Source organism: Phasianus colchicus, chromosome 2, assembly GCF_987193195.1.
Source record: "Phasianus colchicus chromosome 2, bPhaCol1.hap1.1, whole genome shotgun sequence".
NCBI lineage: Eukaryota > Metazoa > Chordata > Aves > Galliformes > Phasianidae > Phasianus > Phasianus colchicus.
The window spans coordinates 40,436,548-40,457,585 of NC_143437.1; the positions used below are offsets into that span (position 1 = coordinate 40,436,548).

Genomic DNA, 21,038 nt, shown 5'->3' on the forward strand with positions numbered 1-21,038 from the left:
TTAGTATGGGCTTAAAGTTGACCTACAAAGTTCCTCACATTTTACTTCTCCACCCTCATTCTCCTCATCTGAACAAAAAGATTTACCTTTTCAGATTCATCCAACTCCTTGCTATTTTGCTGAAAGCTTCAGATCCTGGTGCTGTCATTGCTTCAAAGTCAACAAGCTGAAAATGCAACAAAATTAAAAAGATCTTAAGAAATGGGAGAAGTTTCAAGTTCTCTAATTCCAGGAAATTCATCCTTGAATATTTGTAATATATAAATTCAACTTTAAAATACGTACCCTCTTTTTGTGACTAAATCCAGTTAATTTATTTTATTATCTCTTAGCAAGATGTCTTTGCTATTGAGTCAGTGCCAGAAAATACTGTTTTCATTCATTACAGCATCCAATTAACTATTAATACCAGGATATTTCTCATTTCCACATACTGTATTCCACAAAATACTGTGTCATAGGAATGGCAAATTTATTCTGAACTTCACAGATGTTCTGTATTATTTCTTTCCACAGTGAGTTTTCAGACAAGTTTAACTATACATAGCCAAGAACTATGGGAAGCTTCATATTTACAGCTAATAAGTTTTCAGTAAACCAGTGTTCAAAACACATTGGTTCATTAATACTGAAATATTTAAGTTGAAACATTTGTGGTTTAGTGAACTTTGGCTGAATTCAAGGAATTGTGCACAGATCAGCTTCTCTCTCTCCACCAAACAATTTGGAAGTAAGTTTGCAAGCCAGGCACTAAAGCTGTCTGCAGGTTTGAGCATTCCACCACCACAAATAATACGTGGCTGTAGCTACTGACAGAACTTTCTGCCGGGAAATAACAGAACTCCTGATAACTGGGCATCTTTGTCTTCAGAGCAGGCTGATAATGCATGAAAAGAATTTTTTTTTTTAATATGCACTTGTAAGCTACTAGAATGTACAATATACATTCTCTTCATGGCCTTGTTTGTTTCTTTTTGTATTTTTTGATCTTATCAGCCTTCTAAACTCATTGTACTGAGAGGACAGACTTCATTGTTTTCAGGACTTTCTAGAACAGAAGGAAAAGTCACTCTCTTTTCAGGTATCCACACAGGATATTTTCTTAAACGTTGATTCTGGCTGGAATTCTGATGTTTTGTTGATAACGCATTAAAGAGACAGATGTGCTCTCACTTCTTTCATGCTGAGGAGGTAACACAGCAAACAGACAGACCATTTAATAAACAAAGGGAAATTGAGCAAGATGGTATAGTATTTAAATGTAGTCACTTAAAAAACAAGGACATTTTGTATTAATCAGAATATAGAGCTGAAGGAGGTATTAGAAGAAGTTGCAAATACATTTCACTTGCCTAAAGTGCTCACAGATACACTGAGTGCTGAAAATTTTTGCCATGTGTCCAGAAAAGCCACCCATTCTACTAAAGTGTTCTCAGAGCCCTTTTCAAACAAAGCTGGAAAAAGCAGTGCAGCACAGAAGAATTGCTTCTGTTAGAAACGTGATTATTATGGGACACAATCTGCTGCAATTTGACTAACCAGAAGCACTGCATATATTATTTCTAAGTCTTATTTGCTCTCTCAGGCTGGAAGACACCACTGTAAGTAGCTATCTCTTCTCCAGTACATAAATATGCAACTTCATTCTCACAGCTCCTTCCCCAAGGCCTTGATACTTACCTTTCCTTTAGGGATTTTTCCTGATACCTCCTTTCCACTTGCCATTAGAGCTCCCATGATCACTGAATAAGCTATCACACTAAAACAAACCAACAATACCCACAGTAAAAGTCTCTCCATAGTGTTACAGTAAATAACAGCATTTAAACAGCATTGTTTTAGACTACACATACAAAAAAAGAATATAGAGTTGTTTCACAGATGGTTCATAAAATTACGTGCTAGCTATTTTATAAAAAAAAATAAAGTGCAACACACAAAGTGAAATCACGGTTACTTTCATACAGCATTAGTATGAAGCTATCATACTATGGAGTTTAACTACTGAAGAACACTGTTTCCACAGTAGTGAGAACTATAATTTCAGGTTTGGTAGTTCTTAAAATTCCATGGAGCTGAATACAAAACAAACTCCTGTTTCCAAGAAGCTTAGCTATAGCCCCAATGAGTTTATGAACCAGGCTGGAGACACCACAAAACAGAAAGAAATCCCCTTATTCCATCTGTTCAGTATATTTCTTTTTAATTGTGAAACTGAAACAATTTATGTTAATTTTTTCACTCAGTAAGAAAATTAAAGGCTAGTTATAGAGATGAAACTCTCTTGATTATTTATTTTCCACTGAAATAAGTTTATTAGTAAACTTGAAACAAATGGAAAAGATTAACAATAGTCTTAGATGTAGACAGGTTGGCATTAAATTAGAATTTCAGTTGCAGAGATCTGTGAAATATAATATTTTATGCTAGGATTTCATTTGGTAACTTTAACAGCTGCAAAAACAACCCCATTATTTTAATGTTATTAAAATAATATTTGCAGTGTGTTTTCATAAAATAAGTTATACCAAATTGTATCTCATCTAAAATGTGTCTTTCAGTGAAGCTTTTTGAGTCAAATTTGAGCACTATAACACAATACGGATTAGGAACCCAAATATTACAACTTAAAAATAACACTTTTCAATTCATGAACTAAAGGCCATAATACTGACTACTCATCTTTTTCTGTGTGTGGCCATGAATAGTTACTATCAGCAATTACAAACTAACGTTTAAAACAGTACAAAATCAGTGCTCATCACCATGGCAGCATAAAATGAGGACCTGTACAGTTCAGTACAGTACAGGTCAGACAGCTTAACTCAGAGATCACTAATTTTTTTAGACAGTGAAAAAATTGTAGTTAAGATGCCATACACGTGGACATTTAATAGAGTGTATCCAAGAAAACAGATGTGATAAAAACAATCACTAACCTTGATCCTCTTGAAAGTGGCATTAAATTGTAGAAGTAATAAACTAATGACAGGATCAAGTTGCACACAGCATCTGCTTCCTAATCAAAGGCAAAAAATAAAAATGGCTTAATATCCAGATATTACCATATATACAAACACATATTGGAAAATTTTACAACACTTATTTTAAGAATAACCATTTTAAATGTGAAAAATTTCAACTAGTATATAAAAGTAAGATGCAGTTATGCATTTTATATCACAGAATCACCAAGGTTGGAAAAGACCTTTAAGATCATCCACCTATCACCAACAGTACTCACTAAACCATGTCCCTCAACACAAAATATTTAGGTGAAACAGCTCTGTAAAAGGATGAAAAGTGCAAAACACAGGCTCAAGTACAGTTGGGTTCTTATTACAACAGAAATGAACACAAATACATGAAAAAGACCATTAAAATTGTGTTCTTGTTACTTCTCATCCTGCATTCAGCCACTATAAATCAAATCTTTGTGTGATCTTAAGTGGTGCTCATCAGTGAAATGACAACCACAAACTCATGCAAACAGAAAAAGGAGAAACAACATCTAGCACTTCTACAGCAGAGCACGTTGTGATATCAAGAGCTTGTCTAGACTTTCTCCAATTACTGCAGCAAAGCAGAGCAGATTTCATTAGCAGATGGAATTATGGCAACTTGTTATATTATTTGACATAACTAGGTTTAAACAAGCAGTCAATTTTATTACTTAAGATCTCTGTCAGAAAGCATTAAGGCATTGACTGTTAAACACAAGGTATAAAGACATAATAGAATTTTGTCAAGGAACTCACAATTGTCACTAAAACAAGCTTACCCCCAGTTCTGCAGAAAGAATTAAGATTTTTCCTTTAGCTGTTAGATCCTTATATAGCGCATCTATTTCTGCATGATACAGCTGTGTTCTTTCTTCTGTTGTCTGAGTTTCAACTGAAAATAATATGTTTCCAACTCTATCAAGCAGATTAAGCAGAAAAGGAGATAATTTTTTTGGTACATATTCAAGCTAAGTAACAAATGCACAGCAGTTAAATACCAAATCATAAACATTTTCTCTTTCTTTTTTTCCTTTAAGCAGGAGATTATGTGGATTACCTTCATTTTATTAAAGCAAACAAAAAACCTCACTTGAATCTAAAAACATGTTGTTGTGCTGCAAGTTTGTCATATATAAGATTGTAATCTAATTTAAAAATATCTTTTTGGCCTTGAAAATGTAAAATAGAGTTAACTGTTAAATTCATCAAGTATGACTTCCTTGGGTATAAAAGTGTAATTACAAAGTATGGGTCACAAACCATTAACATGGAACAAAATGCGTACAGAGTAAGATGCTGTATCACTTTGCTGATACCAAAATATTTTTCTAAAATAGTAGAGACATTTTGCATGATTTCACTGCATACAGATGTACAATATAGAATTTAATATTAAAAACCAATAGACATATTTACACTTCAAAAGAGAAGTTCAAAATCCATGCCCCACATTAGAAGCATACATGTTTTGGGGAAATTACCAAGCATAGAATTTAAAAGCCCATAAATAAACTAATACAACAATAAACTAAAAGGTAAGAACTTTAGTTGACTTTAGTCAAACTCTGATTGGTAGCTGGAGGGGGTTTCTGGTTTGTCCTAATTAGCTTCAGACTAATGCTCTTCGAGAAGATAAAGAGCTGGAATCCATAGTGAGAAATTTGCTATTTCACTCAAAGAGCAGCCCAAAGTACCATCTGAGCATATGCATAGCTCAAACTGGTAAGTGCAGTTACAGGTTCTGCAAACATCTCAAAGAATACACAAAATGAAAAGACAAAATCCAAACAGAATAGTCTTTTTCATTCACTTTCCAGCTTCCATAACAGACAAAGGCTTATAACAAGAAAAGTATTTTGATATGGATAAAGACCAAGACTTTTCCTCCTTCTGGTATTTTAAACTGTAGGAAGAATATTGAAAACTCCCTTCTTTTATATGCTATCTGTTAGAGAATTATCCCAACAGGATAACTCCAGAAATAGCATCCATATTCCCTCTTTGTTAGGGAACATGATAGGAAACAGAAGCACTGAAATAAACAAGTGGTGACAAAAATGTCACCAGTAAAAAAAACAAAAACCACTTTATACAAGTAGAAATGACATTCGAGAAGATTAATTGCCAATACTTCATCATTACTTAATGCATTTAAGCCCCTGCAAATAATAAACATACTTATCTCCTGTTATTGTTATTGTGAACCCATCATATTCTTTCCCTTGATCCTTGAGGCTGGGGACTTTCGTGTTCACAGTGAACCCATCTCTTGTCTTACTGTTAAACTGCTTTCAAAAGGAAAAGAAAGTAATTATAGGGTGAATGCAAAGAGACTGCCTCTATTGTTCTGAAACACCTGAAACTGGAAAGTGAACAAGCTGGATGAAGAGTACAGTGTTAACTACATTATTTCATTCTTTTTTTTCTTCTTACTTTATGGAAAACTGAAGTACCGAATCAGGAAACATTACATTCAAATTTAACCATAAAGCATATACAATTGTATCACCTACAAAAAGCAAATGTATACAGCAGTTTCAAAAGCTCAAAGTTTTCCCCAGGTTGCATATTGACAGTAACCATTTAGTGTAACAATGTAAATGCAAAAGCAGAAATCTGAGAATCTGCGTACTATGTTTATCCCGAGAAGCAGATGCATTAGCTTTAAGCATGGATTCCAGAATACAGCTCATAGCAACTTCTTAACTGTGATTCAATTTCAATTAATGTTTATTCTCAACAGAAGGAAAAATACCAGAGTTTAAGAATTTCACAAAGCTGCATGATCTAGCTGTAATACTGTAGCCAGAGTTGTATAAACCATGCAAAACTCTTTTTAAGTAAAGCCAAAAGCACAGCTTTTGACATACAACATTCCCCAGCTATCCAAATAACCAAACTGTGACAGTATTAGCAGGCATTCAATTTATACAGGCCCTAATAATGACTACTGTGCAATAGTGTTGAATTAATTACTATGACAAATTATTTACTTTAAAATAGAACTTATGATCTGGGATGTTATGTTTAAAGAGAATCTACATTTATTTTAAAGAAACAAATCTAAAAGCCTCTAATGAGAAACAGCATTCTGCTTAGATACAATTCAGAATAGGATATAGTTGAGTTAAACCAGACAAAATGTACAGGTTATGAAAACCAGGAAAAATACTTGCTGCCAGTACTTAGAAACACGTATTTCAAGCTCAGCCAAATATAGTCCACTATGTTTAGACAACATTTTTTTCATTGTTTTGGAGTAACCTGCACTTTTAACTCCACTAATAGCAATTTTCTTGTCTGGTCTGTGATTCTACAGTAGCCATAAGAGGCATACTATGGGGCTCTGTTTGCATATTCATTTGCCAGTAATACCTATTAAAAACACTCCATAGAAAAATTCAGAGCTTGAGCCACACAGCTTCTGTAAAGTTACCTATAGTGCACAAGCAAGTGGTACAGCAAGCAAAGTCAAAACCAGACAGTGCATCAACAGTAGCAAGGCAAATGCATCATACAATAGCTGTTCTATGGCAATCAATCAGTTTTGCTTAGAAATAGCTTGGTATCTATGATCTATTCATGAAACCACAGTGCAGACATACTGACAAGGAAGTTGTGAGTTTGTCTCCACTTAAATGACTATTCCTTCCCAAATTTTATTCTATTTTAAATAAAATCTTGCTCAATGCTTACATATTGCTCATGCTAGATTAATTTGGGGTAAAACCTCTGACTTAAACCTAGCTTAAGCCTCACGGTTTGAGATAAGGGTATTTAACACATTTGGTATGTTTCATGATCCACAACCGTTACACAGGGACCACCACCAGCAAGTAGAAAAACTGCAGATTTCAACAGCTCCTTATTCCAGAGCACAAAAATGCAAAGCACAATTTCAGGTTGATGATCAGTCAGCTAAGGGCAGCCACTTCCCTGTGTTCCCCTCTGCCAGCCTCCACCACATGCTGACCTATATGAATGATGCTAACACAAGAAGAGCTTGCATGTTCCTTATCCTCCAGACATTTTCAATTTTTTTCTTCATACTATACACATACACTGTGAGCCCATTACAGAGGTTCTGACAACAAACCTTTCTGGCTGACAGTGCTGGCTTTAAGGAATTATATTCAGCATCTTGTACATTATCTACTGTAATTAGACCAAGCCTTTCAAATATACACCACACATCTGTATTTACCAAAGGGAAGCTCACACTCTATATACGTAGATTTGAAATAACCTGAGTTAGTGTTTCAAGTTGTTCATTTTAAGCTTTACAGAATTGTTACACTCTGGTGAACTGGATATACCCCAGAAAAAACTGTATTATTTTCAACATATTTTGAAGTGTTTTCTTCAATTTACCTTCATTATTGGAAGAAGATCTTCTACTTTGTGTACTTTTTCTAAAGCTTCTCGAACCTCCATTAGTCCTTTTGGATTATTAGCACTAGAAAAAGAAATAACGAAATATAGAATTGCAGTATTTGAACACTTATAACATTTTTGAAAATCCACTTTAATCAAATTAGCTAACCAATGAGTTATTGAAAACAATTCATTTTCTGAAAAGGAGTTCCTTCATACTTGGCCACATGCTCATTTATTCTAGCACCTTTTTTAAATAACAAAGCCTCTCCATCCCAGATCACCTCTGTTTCTTTTTTTCCAGCTTCAGACTTTAATACTTCACTTTTTACATACTTCAAATTTATCTTATTCATTTGCTGGTCACTCTGAAGCGTGGAACTGGGTTTGCTTGGCTGTGTGGACAAAGGAATTCTAAGTGTTCTAAATCTGAAACAGTTTTAAGACTTCTCCGCACTTTCATTTTCAATATTTACATAGCAAAATCAAACCGAACAACCGAACTATATTTAACAAAAATTATCAGGTCAAAGGAAAATTAGAGGACTTAAGAGTTTCTTAATTTTTAAATTTATCAGAACATTGTTGCCACAAATGAGCTATGGGTTATGAAAATATTTTACTCATTAAAAAATGATCAAAGTTTGCAACAGATAACAATAATGATTTTAGGATCTTTAGTCACCTCTTCTGTTTAAGATTCTGCACTGGAGCAGAAGATGGTTGTAAAGTCTACAACCCATTTGTATAACAAGTAGTAAAGATTCCCTGTTCCTTCAAAACTACTTGCCAAACACCAGTTTCATATAAAGTTACCATCCATAAATTCCATAATCCCTTCTCCTCATTCACAAAGGTGGGATTTATCACTCTACTGTTCAAGAGATTATTCTCTATAATTAGAGAAATTGTATTCTGTTCTACCTGGAGGAAACATGACATCTTGAAGAAATCATTTTTAGAAAGAATTGAGACCTACTCAGGCCAAAACAGCAGGAAGAAATTCAACAGAATTTTTTAATAATGAGCATACTGTAATGACAATAATTTTCCTATTAGTTTAAGTGGCAAATAATAGGATTTGCATTTCCATTCAGAAATATAACAGTTACAGACAATAAGAAAAATAGAAGGGTAGAATTAAGAAAATATCTTTCAGGCTTTCTGAAATGAGTATTATGTACATTTCAAATCAGTATAATGAAGGGAGTGAAGCAATAGGTGTGGGGAGAGAGAAGATTATAAATAAATAAATGAGTAATTTACCCATGATAAACAAGGATCCTATCTTTGATAAAATGAAGAATTTTCTCAAAGTACTCCAAGTACCGCATGTTAATCACCTGTCCCCTACAAAACAAAACAGAGTTTCAAGTCCTGTATTTCAGACCAGCATTCCAGGATAAGACACAAACATTATTCATTAGAAGCTTGACAATTTTATCCACGTATGCTTTGAGATGGAAGAAAAGGACTAGAGGTGTCTCTGAAGTGGCAACTGTCCATCTCCGATTTTGAATGCAGATTCTAAGATGAACTTGCAAAAACTCATGTATCATTCGAACTGTTCTCAGATAAACTGTATTTCACAGGTATTTTCTTATTTTCTGCATATCTATTACCTATATGATAATTATCAATTCTTAAAAAGATATAATTCTTAGACTTTTAGACTAGTAGAAATTGAAGAGCTAAGAGAGAACTATTAATGTGCATACTGACTTACTTTGAGATCCAACAACTCCCCAACTTATATACTTGCCAAGACATGTGGCTGATACATTCTGACAGTCCACGTACAGTTTTCTTTATTCATCTGAACTTCTACATATTGAATTAATTCTGCTTTGATTCCTAACAGTTAGGAATACTAACTAATGAAGGAAGAGAACAAAATAAATTCATTTTCCCCCACAGAACACTGAAAAAATGTAAATAAAAACTAGGTAAAACTCTGCTAGGATACTAACCACTCTGAGAGGAAAAATTACATACCATTATTGCATTTGTAGGAGTCCTTCCTCTTCTCCCAGTCTACAAAACAAGATTTTATAAAGTAATGTTATCGCTCTCTGAGGAAGCAAGACCACTGTCAATCACAGGAAGGTGAATCACAGGAAAGTGTATATACTTGGCTTTTATTCACTCCAGGTGATTTTGGCAGCTTAACTCCCTAATGTCTCACTCCGCCATCTCACACTTCAGTAGGTCTACTCTCACAGTAATGGCAGAATCACTCTTCAAAAACTGAACAGAATTAGAATACATACATATCTGCACAAAGTAAAGGGAGGCAGGGAGGGAAAGAAAGAGGAAGGACAAAGATAAGTTTCCATACATTATTTGCCCTTGTTGTACGTCCCATCATTTTCCATTTGTTTTTAAAATATCTGTACAACAGGCAGAAGCACATCAGAATAAGGAACTGGATTTTCCTTTAGTGGCATCTTGGAAAATACACCCAAATCAGACCTGTCTGTAAAGCTATCTACAAGCAATAGTATAGGAGAAGACTTTTAGTGGGTGCTCAGACACTATTTTTGCTTATTCCCACTGTCTTCTTGTTTGATGAACACTACCATCAACAATTCAAAAGTAACAGTGTTCCAGAGAGTGTTTTTATTTTTTTTGTCAAAACACAGAGTGATATACTCATCACCAATGTTTAGCTGATCCCAAATTCCTGTTTTGCCCACAGAAATAGCTCAAGCTTTCAAAAACATTTTCTCTAATGTAAATCAAAGTTACCAAGTTTCACTATTTGCCAGAAGAGAAATAAGCACAGTCCAAATTGAGTATAGACCCACAAGTTAGTAGAGACAGCCAATACAGTTGAATCTCAAGACCACTCACTGGAAGCCTATGAAGCACAGTGAAGTACAAGACTTCTCTTACACACTTTCAACAAAAGCTCTCCAAATTAAAACAAAAAACCAAAATTGTTTTCTGACTCTCTTCAATCACTATGCCATTCTGACAATGGATCTTGAATTCAGTAGTCACTGAATGCTAGTGTCTCCATATCAAGACTCATCTGTCAGGAAAATCCTGGACTGCAAATGCAAAGAATTCTGAGTAAAGAAAATGTTTATGCTAACAGGTGTCTAATCCAAGTACTTCTGCACACAGAAGTTACTTGTGCATAGTTCGTACCAAACAAGCTAGAAATAGCTTGAGCTTAGCATGACTAGAGCTGTCATGAATACTAAAACAACAAAATCAAGTTCCATTTCTAAAGTCCTTCAGTGGCTAACTAGCTTAAACAGACGATTCCTCCCTGCTTTCCACTATTCCCCTCCTGTAGAGCTACCCAGTCCTCATTTTTGCCAAATAAATTGCACAGATGCATGGTGTAGTAATACTACAAGTTATGTACAATACCATGAAATCAGTGCAACTGAGGAAATTGTAGTTACCAGTATGAACTGCATGGAACCAAACTCAGTACTTGCAGTCATATTTAATACATACTTCCAAAGAAGCCAGAATGCCAAAATATTATTGTTACTAAGTATTATTTAAGCTACTGTCAGAAGAGTCCATAGTAAGTCAGGAAATCAAAAACCATTAACCATCTCTTTTCACATCTACTACTGGGATACAGAACAGAAGACTGATACTTTATCACTCTACTGCTATTGATGCACTTCTTATTTGACTGAAGAGCTTATATCTGAGCACATTTAATAATCATGAAGAGATGCCATTTGTCAGACTAGATAATCTGTTATACTTAGTTTTCAGATAGCCATGATCTAAGAAGAATTCAGAATAATTTTCAAATCGTAAGCTTAATATAAAGCAGTGATCCTGAAAAACACCTAAAAGACCATAAGATGATCTCAATTGTCAATAAGAAAGTGACAGTTCTGTAGCCTATAATTATCTTCAATTTGCAGCCATTTTCCTGTTGAATAGGTCTGCATAATCTCCTTGTGTTACTTAATAACCTACTAAATTTTTGTTTAGAAACCATAAAGAATTTAAGCATGTTTCAAAAGCAATTTTTTTTAACAAACATATTACCACATGGATATATTAATTTCTTTTATCTGGCACCTGATGTGAAATCATCAAGAGAGAATTCAAAAGCAGAAACAAACCACTACCATGGAAAGTTAATCAACAAAAACAGCTATTACTTGGGATTCAAAGTGATCAAACAGGTACCAATTCCTAGAGTTAAAAAGGATGTCATTAGCAACCAGTACTAAGTAGGACCAACTCCTAAGGCTGTTTTAAATCTATTGTTCCTTCCAAAAAAGCCCCAAAAGAGTAACTTGCAGAGAATTATCAATTTGTTATTAAAAAGTATGATAAAAATGGTGATGAGGCCTCCAAAAATCAAGGCTGATACAAACCCATGAGATTAAAGTTTGATTAGCTGTGGGCCTTCCATTCTGAGTACTCATAAGGCTTATTTCAAATTTCTGCAGCATCACCAAAATAAATGGACCAGAGAATTGAGTTTTGTTTTTCTCTCAGCAGAGAACACTTGCAATCAAAGTACTTTGGCCAGTGAAAAACAGAGTTGCAAACAGACATCCTGCAGAAGAGATGCACTTCTGCAGATTAAATGTTCAGTCTTATTTCAGCATAGTAATTAAGCATTGTAACACGAATGCCTTTGTCTTCTGCAAGTTCAGACCACATAGGAATTAAGCTCTTCCTCTCCAATTTAAGAACAGATAGAAACAGATTAAGTATGGAAAGCATCCTTGTCTCAAAGAACCGCTTGCTGTTATTTCAGCTGGATCTCAGGTATGTAAAAAGAGGAATGCAGCAACAGCAAAGATGGACAGTTTGGAACCCAAATTTAATATTTAATTTGAAGAAAGACAGAAGCCTGAGCATAACACAGTCCAAAAATCGGCACATTCTTAGAGCAAACACTGATTTCCACATGGAATTAAAAACTACATTTTAACTGCTCCCTAAAGCAAAGGGCAGCCTAGTAGAACGGTAGGAAGAATGGGGAGAAATGATCATTACCTTCTGCTTGTGAACATCAGATTATCACTGTTTTTCTCTACAGAAAATTATTCTCAAGGCTTTTTTTCCCGTCCTTTTCCAGTTGCTTTCTCAAAAAGGAAGAAACAGATATAAAAGCAGAATGACAGATCAAGGATTCAATACTTCCGATAGTGGGGGAGAAGAAAAGATGAAATCTTGCTTATGTATTCACTTACAAACACCCTCTGCTCCTGTGATTGACAGTGATGTTGCCACATCGAGTCTCTCACACTTCTACCACTTACTGGGCAGTAGCGCTGTCTTGACTGCAATACTGAGTCTTGCAGCATGGGAGAAGATGGAACGTACAACAGTGGTTGAATCTTAAATTTTACCTTTGTTTGAAAGTGCACCTATAACCCTTGTCAGGTTACTTACTTTTGTCACCTTTGCTGTATCTGACATTCTCTGAGACTAAACAAGGACTGTTTTGTTCTACTATAAGTCAGGAACAATGGTAACAGAACTGCTTTGTTTCATAATCACTGCCACTGTCTTGAAGAAGCAGTGTTTGTAAGAATTAAAACTGTGATGAACTCTAGCTGAAATATAAACCTTAGATCATTTGGGAATTAAAAACAGCATGTAAAAATATGCATCTTCCAGGTACTACTTATCCCCTGAAATCCAGGAGAAAGAGGAATTGTCATGAGGGAAAATCAGGAGTGCGCACAAAAAACAAATGGTCCATTAGAAAATAAAAAATAAATATTGATGCAAAACGATAAGCACTTTGCATTGATTATTACAGCACACTGTTTCACAAACAAGCAGTAAATTTCAGTTCCTTAGTGTGTGTGGAAAAATTTTGGAAAATCTCATACCTGATTAAATTAATGTGGTTATTGAAACCTCTGCTAAGGCTTCGTGCAGGCATTTGGTCCAACCAAAGCACAGGTTGGTCAGGGTCTGCTATCCTACAAAGACAAAAGACATTATTATTGGCACACATTTCAATCCATGTCATATTTCTAATTGAACTTCATTCTTACACAAAATAATTTTAGGCAAAAGCTAGAAATAGGTGGTCACAAAGAAGTGAAACATACCTAGAATGTTCCTAAGAATATTATTAAGCATTTCATGTAGCTATGGCTCACACAAAATAAGGGCTTCAAACAAAGTTGCAGAGTATCTTAAGGTCTTTCACAGCTTTGCTTCAATCACAAAAATTCACTCCAAACATCTCCCCCACTTTTTTAAAAAGGGAAATCAGTATTTTCCCAAGTGCACTCCCAATGCTTAAAGCATCATTCTGTTTTATCAGAATACTTTCTACTTATAGAGTGGTAGTTAGCACTCATTTTCTCCTCTTTAAAATTCAGTAGCATAGTAATAAGGGTTATTGCATTTGATGTCTTTCATTTAATAAATAAAGAACAGTAGCCCAGGTAGTGACAACAGATGTTTTCCTTGTGCTGTCCCATTGATATGCTTCAAACATGTTTTGAGTAGGTGCTTTTAAGGAGAAGCTATCACTCTGATTGCTGCTCCTAATTGGCCTATATCTAGTTGATCTGCACGATTACTACTAACACTATAATATTACCGTATTTCTTCTTATTTTTCTTTGTTTCACCTACATACTTTAACTTGCTATTACACAATAGGGTCTTAGTCACACAAATTGCCTTTTATTTTGCAGAAGAAAAAAGCATAGTAGAGACTCAACTTCACTAAGGCTTCTAGATGCTACTGTCACATAAACAAACAAAATTAGCTACCCTACAATAATTGGGATTCTTCAATCAAATGTGCCTATGATTACTCCATCTTTAGGGTGCTCTGGACAAAAGGAAAGATATCTCATTGCCAACAGAACCCACAAACAATAATACTTTCCTACTGACTAAGGTATATACAGGATTCCTCCTATGGTAAGTTTCACTCGTTCTAAGGGAGAATTTTTTGCATTCAAAACTGCTCTTCTGAAAAATTAAACACAACATTATGAGTGATGTATTAATGCCAATACCAATACCCATATAGAATTAAAAATGGACGAATTAAAAATCTCCTGAAAGGAAGTTAGACTTTGCAACTTTACAGTATGCCAGTTTGTAATGGACTAATATTAACTATTATGAGAGATATCTTACAGGATTTTGTTTTTAACGAATTAAACCAATATAAATGCTGTATTTTGACTTTTTGGTCTCAAAAAAAAAACCAAAAAACAAATCAAACATATGCTTCAATTCATTCTTACTCTTAATTGCTAAAGTTACTGCCAGAATAATGATAGAAAAATGTGAACTCTGACTCAAGAAATGCACAAAAGAATATGGCAGATTGCAAACGTATTCTTGATGTCTGTTATGTGCTTGTTCTAACTTTCTTAATTACCTATATTTGGCCCTTATGGTTGACAGATTGCAAAGTTATATTAATCACTGGGCTTAATCAGTGCAGATGCTTACCTATGGACCAGGAGCCCAAGCTGGTAGCTTTCTCACTAAGGTAGCTGAAGTGGTGAGACTAATGTGATAATCATCACATAGCTATGTTACTACAGATTTTGTCTATTAATAACTCTGAAGAATTTGCTTTGTGTGTAACTTCAAATAAGAACATCCTATGTTTTTTATTCCTCTATCGAAAGAATTGGGCACCAGAAAGGGCTACTGATACCAGGCACATAAAGTGGTATTGGCATGACATAGATAAATGGAGTATTAAAGGGCAGAATTTGGCTAGAAAGGATCTCCTAAAATAGAAATCAGTAAACAATTATACATTATATGAATAACTTCCAAACAATTGGCAGTTGATCTAATTGTAACAAAGTTATAACTAACAGCTCTATTAGTAGTAGCTCAGTGCCAAAAAGCTCTGCACTATGTACTTCTCTACAAACAGAAAAATTGGTTGAAAATGAGAGGAAAGACATTCTTATGATGAATGTTTTATGCACTCAGAGAAGTGAAAGAAAAGCAAACTGGGAGACATGTTAAGAAAGTCCCAAACTCAAATTTTTCAGATGAATCTGATTATATAAATGTGTGGATCAAGAACTGATCCCATCCATATTTATAAAACATTTTTGTTTTAGTCTACTCTGTTTACATTACAAACTTCAAACAAAAAACCAAACCATGTAAACACCACTCAAACCCCAAAATGCCTCAGTCTAAGCTCTTCATTTAGATGATGTACTGTTACAAAGCCCGTTAAGGAATGCATTGGATTTTTCAGACTGGATGAGGATATGCACAAAGATACATTCAAGTACATAGGCTAACATCCATCTGTTTCTAGCAAGGAAAGAATAATTGTTCTACCTGTTCTGACTTCAGCCCCTTGGTTAATTGAAGCATGCACCACTGTTAAACTTAAGGCTTGTTTTCTCTCTTCTTTTACCATTACCTTCGCCACTTCACAGCAATATCAAACATATCCCTCCACTGCATCAGTCTTGTTTTCCCATTCATCCGAACTTTTGAGTTTGCCCAAGTTCTCTGCACAGCTTGCATTACCTCTAAAGTAGCCAAACCCATTGCTGGGAGGTGGGAGGAAAGAAAGACAAACAACAACACAAGTAGAAAATCAATTAGAACAAGACACTTATTTTCATACAGACAATAAAACCAAAGCAGAGAAGTGATGTATTTACAGACAAAACTGTCAACATCAATCTGAACAAGGAGATCACAATTTCCAACCAAATTGCTGATACCATTATTTTCATTTTAAAACTATTTATTTAATTATTTCAAATGCATACAGCTTAAGATAAATTTATACAGATAGCAAAGGCAGAGCATTAAATTGTAACTACGCTAACTTTTTATTTTTCAAATTTATAGAGCTTTTCCAGTATACCTCTGTGTATTCTTTTATTTGGAAGAAATCCTGGTGTCTCATACTGCATCATGGAACCCAGATGATCAGCTACACATATGAGTTCTTGCACATCAGTCCTATAGCTTTCAAAATTCTGAAACAATACATCTCTAACAGAAAGAAAAACATACATCAGACATAACTTGGCAACAAAAATCCTGGAAGTTATAAAACATAATTTGTTTGTATGGTAATAAATACAGTTTGCGTGGGAAATACTCAAAAGCTTTATAAAGAACAGCCATTTCTCCTCACTGTCACCAAACACACACAGTATATGGCAGTTAAACTCTATATCTGAAATCAAATCCTGGTCCTACTATTATTGTCAAAAGCTATTTTGCCTTCAGACCCTCTCATATTAAGTGGCACTGATTTAACTGACAACACACCATCCTTCAGTGGATATATCCTGAGGAACCTCAACACTAAATAAGGAAAGAATACATATAGAAACTGGAAGCCTTATTTCTATGACCTCTCTCTTAATTCTGTAAAATACAAATTGTGTATATGGAACAGAACCACACAAAAGCCAAACACTTAATTCAGCATTATACACAGATAGAAGGAATACAGGAGAATTTATCTAGAAATGCATTTACAGCAGGTGAAATTACTACCCTTTATTCAGGTGCATGTTTCTAAAGAATAGCCTAATACATCTCCTATTTTGTTGGCTGAAATCATGCTCCTTCTAAAATACTGATTACCTAAATTATTCTAGAGAATATTTTTCCCAGTGAAACTCAGCTGTTCCTAAAAATCTACTTACTGTCTGGGAAATTACACCCATAATGAAATAAAAGCACATAGGAAGAAATTGTAGCAAGGGTACTATAATACTGTATTGAGGATCTCGAACTTATATCTTAACGTTATTTGCAAAGAAAACAAAACAGAAGTTTAAATAATTAAAATTATTATAAATAATTTTATATAAAGTAAAAACAATATTACTTGACTATGTGAAGATCAACTTGCAAAAACTATCTTAAGTTTCATTCTTTCTTTCTTATGAAATAAATCAACTCCAATCTCAGAGATTTTAAAAAGAACTTGCACACAGAAAAGGCAGGTCTAAGTGCCTCAGAATCACATTTTCAGAAGTCAAGATTTTAAAAAACATTGGAGAAGGCTTAAATAAATTAAAAATACTCACTTTATATGTGGCTGTAACCCTGGTTGTTCTTCATAATTTTCTATGAGAAAAGGAAGATTTTTGGCCCAGTGGTCCTTGAAGTTTCCAGGGAGATCTATATCAATATTATACTCTGTAAGAGGGGTATCCAAGTGTGCATGCAAGTATCTAGAATACTCTGGAGGAAAGAAATAAAATTAAAACAAATTTGTACATCAGTTTACTTCTGTAGTTATATGAAACCACAGGTTATATATTTGTCAGTTATCTAATATGATTTTAATAAGATGTTGTTTTTAGGTAATGACATTTTGCTATTAGCTAATTTCTAAAACAGAAATACATCTACTTCAGATGAGTATTTACCAGTACACAGAAAAATACATTTGACTTATGGTGCTGACTTTTAACCATATTATCTACTGCTAAGCATGTACATTTTTGGATGACATACTCTACAGCACTCATTAGAATACACAATGGTTTCTTTAAAATGGCCACGACTATGAGCACGTGTGCATTTTCAGAGGAATTAAGAAAAAAACAACAAAATTAACAAACAAAAATTTCAACTCACCTCGGAGATATTTCACTTTCAGATACTCTGGGCTAGCCTTCTGGCCTGGTAGTGGATCATTTAACATAACTTTAGTCTGAGCTTTAATGCCTTCATAAAACTGTCCCATTGCAACATGGCTGAGTCCTTTCATATACTGACATACTTCATTGTATGGTTCTAGCTGTAGACACCTCTAAGAGATTGAAGGAACAAAGCACCCATAGATCAAGAAAGAGAGAATGAATGTCTTCAAATGAGCTAACTTGTTCAGTCAGACCTTCACTAATGAAAACATCTATTAATTATTAAGTTCCATATTACATCAAAATTTTCTTTCAAGAGTTGCTGATCATCAAATTCCTAAGACAGAAAACTATTTCTAGCTTCACTAAAGAAAACAAAAGAAACTGCCAGTGTAAATGTGCTTTTTATCTCACTTTCATTGTTGTGAAGGTAGATCATGTTTGCACTAATGGTAATAGCATACAGTTTCATTAGATTCATTCAACTAGGAAAAAACCATATTCCTGATGATACTAATAATGGGCTATTTTTTAATAGTTCAACATTTTTGTTATGTCATTTCTTCAATCCCTATCTTCCCTAGTTCATGCATTACAGTACTTCATTACGTTAGTTAAATATTTACTATATGTTAAACACAGAGCAAGTTTATACTTAAACACTCAGTATTACAGATTCTTTTTCCAACAGTTACATCTCTTTAGAAAAGCATATTTGCCTTAAAAGTTTAAGCATCTTTTCAATTACACCAGTATCTACAAACTGCATTATAGAAGAGATACATGTAATGGCTGACACAGCACCCTTTGGGATAAGCACTGCCAACTGTGTTCTGGGCTGCATCAAAAAAGGGATGGCCAGCAGGGAGAGGGAGGTGATTGTCCCCTTCTACTCAGTACTGCATCCAGGCCTGGGGCCCCCAGTACAGGAAGGACATGAAACTCTTGGAGCAGGTCCAGAGGAGGGCCACTAAGATGATCAGAGGGCTGGAGCACCTCTCCTATGAGGAAAGGTTGAAGGAACTGGGCTTGTTTAGCTTGGAGGAGAGAAGGCTCCAGGGAGACCTCACTGTGGCCTTCCAGTACTTCAAGAGAGCATATAAACAGGAGGGGGAATGGCTGTTTATGAGGGTAGATAGTGATAGGACAAGGAGGAATGGCTTTAAACTGAGACAGGGGAGGTTTCGTTTAGGAGGAAGTTTTTCACCCACAGGGTGGTGACACACTAGAACAGGTTGCCCAATGAGGTTGTGGATGCCCCATCCTTGTATGCATTCAAGGCCAGGCTGGATGTGGCTCTGGGCAGCCTGGTCTGGTGGTTGGCGACACTGCACATAGCAGGGGGGTTGAAACAGGATGATCATTGTGGTCCTTTTCAACCCAGGCCATTCTATGATTCCTTCAGGAAGTGAAACACTCATGTGGATATCTCATTTCAAGTATTTTTTTTAGGATATGAACACATGATCAACGTATATTTTATTGTTTTGCCTGCAAAATGAGGCTGTTACTTAATGCGCACAGAAAGAAGCAAGATTTTGTTTATCTACAGAAACACACACTGTTGGCTTTTTTAGCAAGCTACCCAGATCACTGTATAGTGACAGTGGTTTCAAACAAAGGAAATAAGTAAAAAATATAAACACTAAAAATTTGTATGCATATTTAAAGCTTAAAATTAGAAAGAAAACTAAATACTTTCTTCCCTTAATTATAAAAAAAAACAAAAACATTAGGCTTCAACTCAAAGTAAGTATTAGCAAAAAACAGAAAACTTTTCAACTAGTGCTTGGTTTTCAGAAATTCATCCTGCAGTTGGATGAAGTATCTTTGGTTTCAGCCAAATTTCATTTCCAGTCTTCAACTTTAAGGTTTAAGTTTCTTTTTACGACTTCAAAATTGTGTTTTAATACAAATGCACAATCATTTTTGCATTCAGAATGTGAAACCTTGTGTTTTTTTTTAAACATTTCTTGTTTGCTACTCCTCGTTAAAACATTTTTAAATTTATTAACTTAAGACCTTCCACTGCATACCTTAAAATTCTTCAGCGCTTCATCTAAGCTACCATGATGATAAAGCATCATTCCTTTCAGCTGTAATGTTTGGACATGATTTTGATTTAGCAGCAAAGCCTTCTGGAAGCTCTCTGTAGCAGCATCGAAGTTTCCAAGTTCCCTACGAAATTCCATAAAGTGTAAAGCATGGAATACAAAAGGGAAAAAAAAAAGTTGTTTTCATGTGTCCACAGTAGATATCATTAAAAAGGAATGCAATATCATGGGAAAATTTCCTTAAGCAAAGCAAGAATTCTCCAACTGTCCGAAACAAGTCTTTGAGGTGTGGAACAGGCTCTCCAGGGCAGTGGTCATGGCACTGAGCTTGCCAGCATTCAAGAAGCATCTGGACAATGCTCTCAGACATATGACCTGATTTTTGGGTGGTCCTGTATAGAGCCAGACTCAATGATTCTTATGGGTCCCTTCCATCTCAGGATATTCAATGATTCTACAACAAATGTAATCCACTGCTTTCAGTGAAAAATGCATGTTCTGTATGCTGAAGGAAGCATACAGCCTGCAGAAAAAGAGCACACAATCATGTAACTAAAAATCTGTAGTTAACGCCTTTGAATCAACTAAATTAACCCTTGAGATACATTCTTTCTGCAGCAGCATCCATGTTGTAGATCAGCAACGTCCAAAGATAAAATATGAAATAAAGAACTGACAAGAGAGAGCAGGTAGGGGAAAGAACTACAGCATGCAGAGATTATCAGTTGACAACTAATTTATCTTCTCATCTACAAGGTATGCATATTTTTCTCCTTAACAGTTATCTGCAGACCACCTTTAGAGTAACACATTTCATTCAACAGTAAACTAAATTATTTTTGATGTAATTTTTTTTTTTTTTGAAGTGAGTACTACTTAAATCAAGCTTGGAACTTCTTTTCCTTTAATTGATAGTGAAAGTAACTATCTAACTACATTAAAAATAGCCTAGCTAGATTAATTCTCAAAATTGTAGCTGTGACAAGAGAGAAACTTATAAAGGATCTAACAGACAACTGCTGCTAAAGA

The 21,038-nt window shown here is 34.8% G+C and overlaps 1 protein-coding gene across 2 annotated transcripts in view; it reads right to left on the reverse strand.

Annotated features, from left to right (window-relative positions):
• Nucleotides 1-21,038, reverse strand: part of TTC13 (tetratricopeptide repeat domain 13) — a 37,936-nt gene that overhangs the window by 3,760 nt on the left and 13,138 nt on the right. Inside the window, exons 10-22 of one of the 2 annotated variants that reach the window (XM_031613598.2) lie at nt 19,992-20,133; nt 17,951-18,125; nt 17,395-17,551; nt 16,212-16,342; nt 15,756-15,888; nt 13,214-13,306; nt 8,643-8,726; nt 7,374-7,458; nt 5,181-5,287; nt 3,782-3,917; nt 2,940-3,019; nt 1,681-1,759; nt 87-166 (exon numbers count right to left, since the gene is read on the reverse strand). In XM_031613598.2, the coding sequence (XP_031469458.2) occupies nt 87-166; nt 1,681-1,759; nt 2,940-3,019; nt 3,782-3,917; nt 5,181-5,287; nt 7,374-7,458; nt 8,643-8,726; nt 13,214-13,306; nt 15,756-15,888; nt 16,212-16,342; nt 17,395-17,551; nt 17,951-18,125; nt 19,992-20,133 (1,482 nt within the window). Of the gene's footprint in view, nt 1-86; nt 167-1,680; nt 1,760-2,939; nt 3,020-3,781; nt 3,918-5,180; nt 5,291-7,373; nt 7,459-8,642; nt 8,727-13,213; nt 13,307-15,755; nt 15,889-16,211; nt 16,343-17,394; nt 17,552-17,950; nt 18,126-19,991; nt 20,134-21,038 lie in introns of both variants that reach the window. The other variant, XM_031613588.2, reaches the window with a different exon arrangement.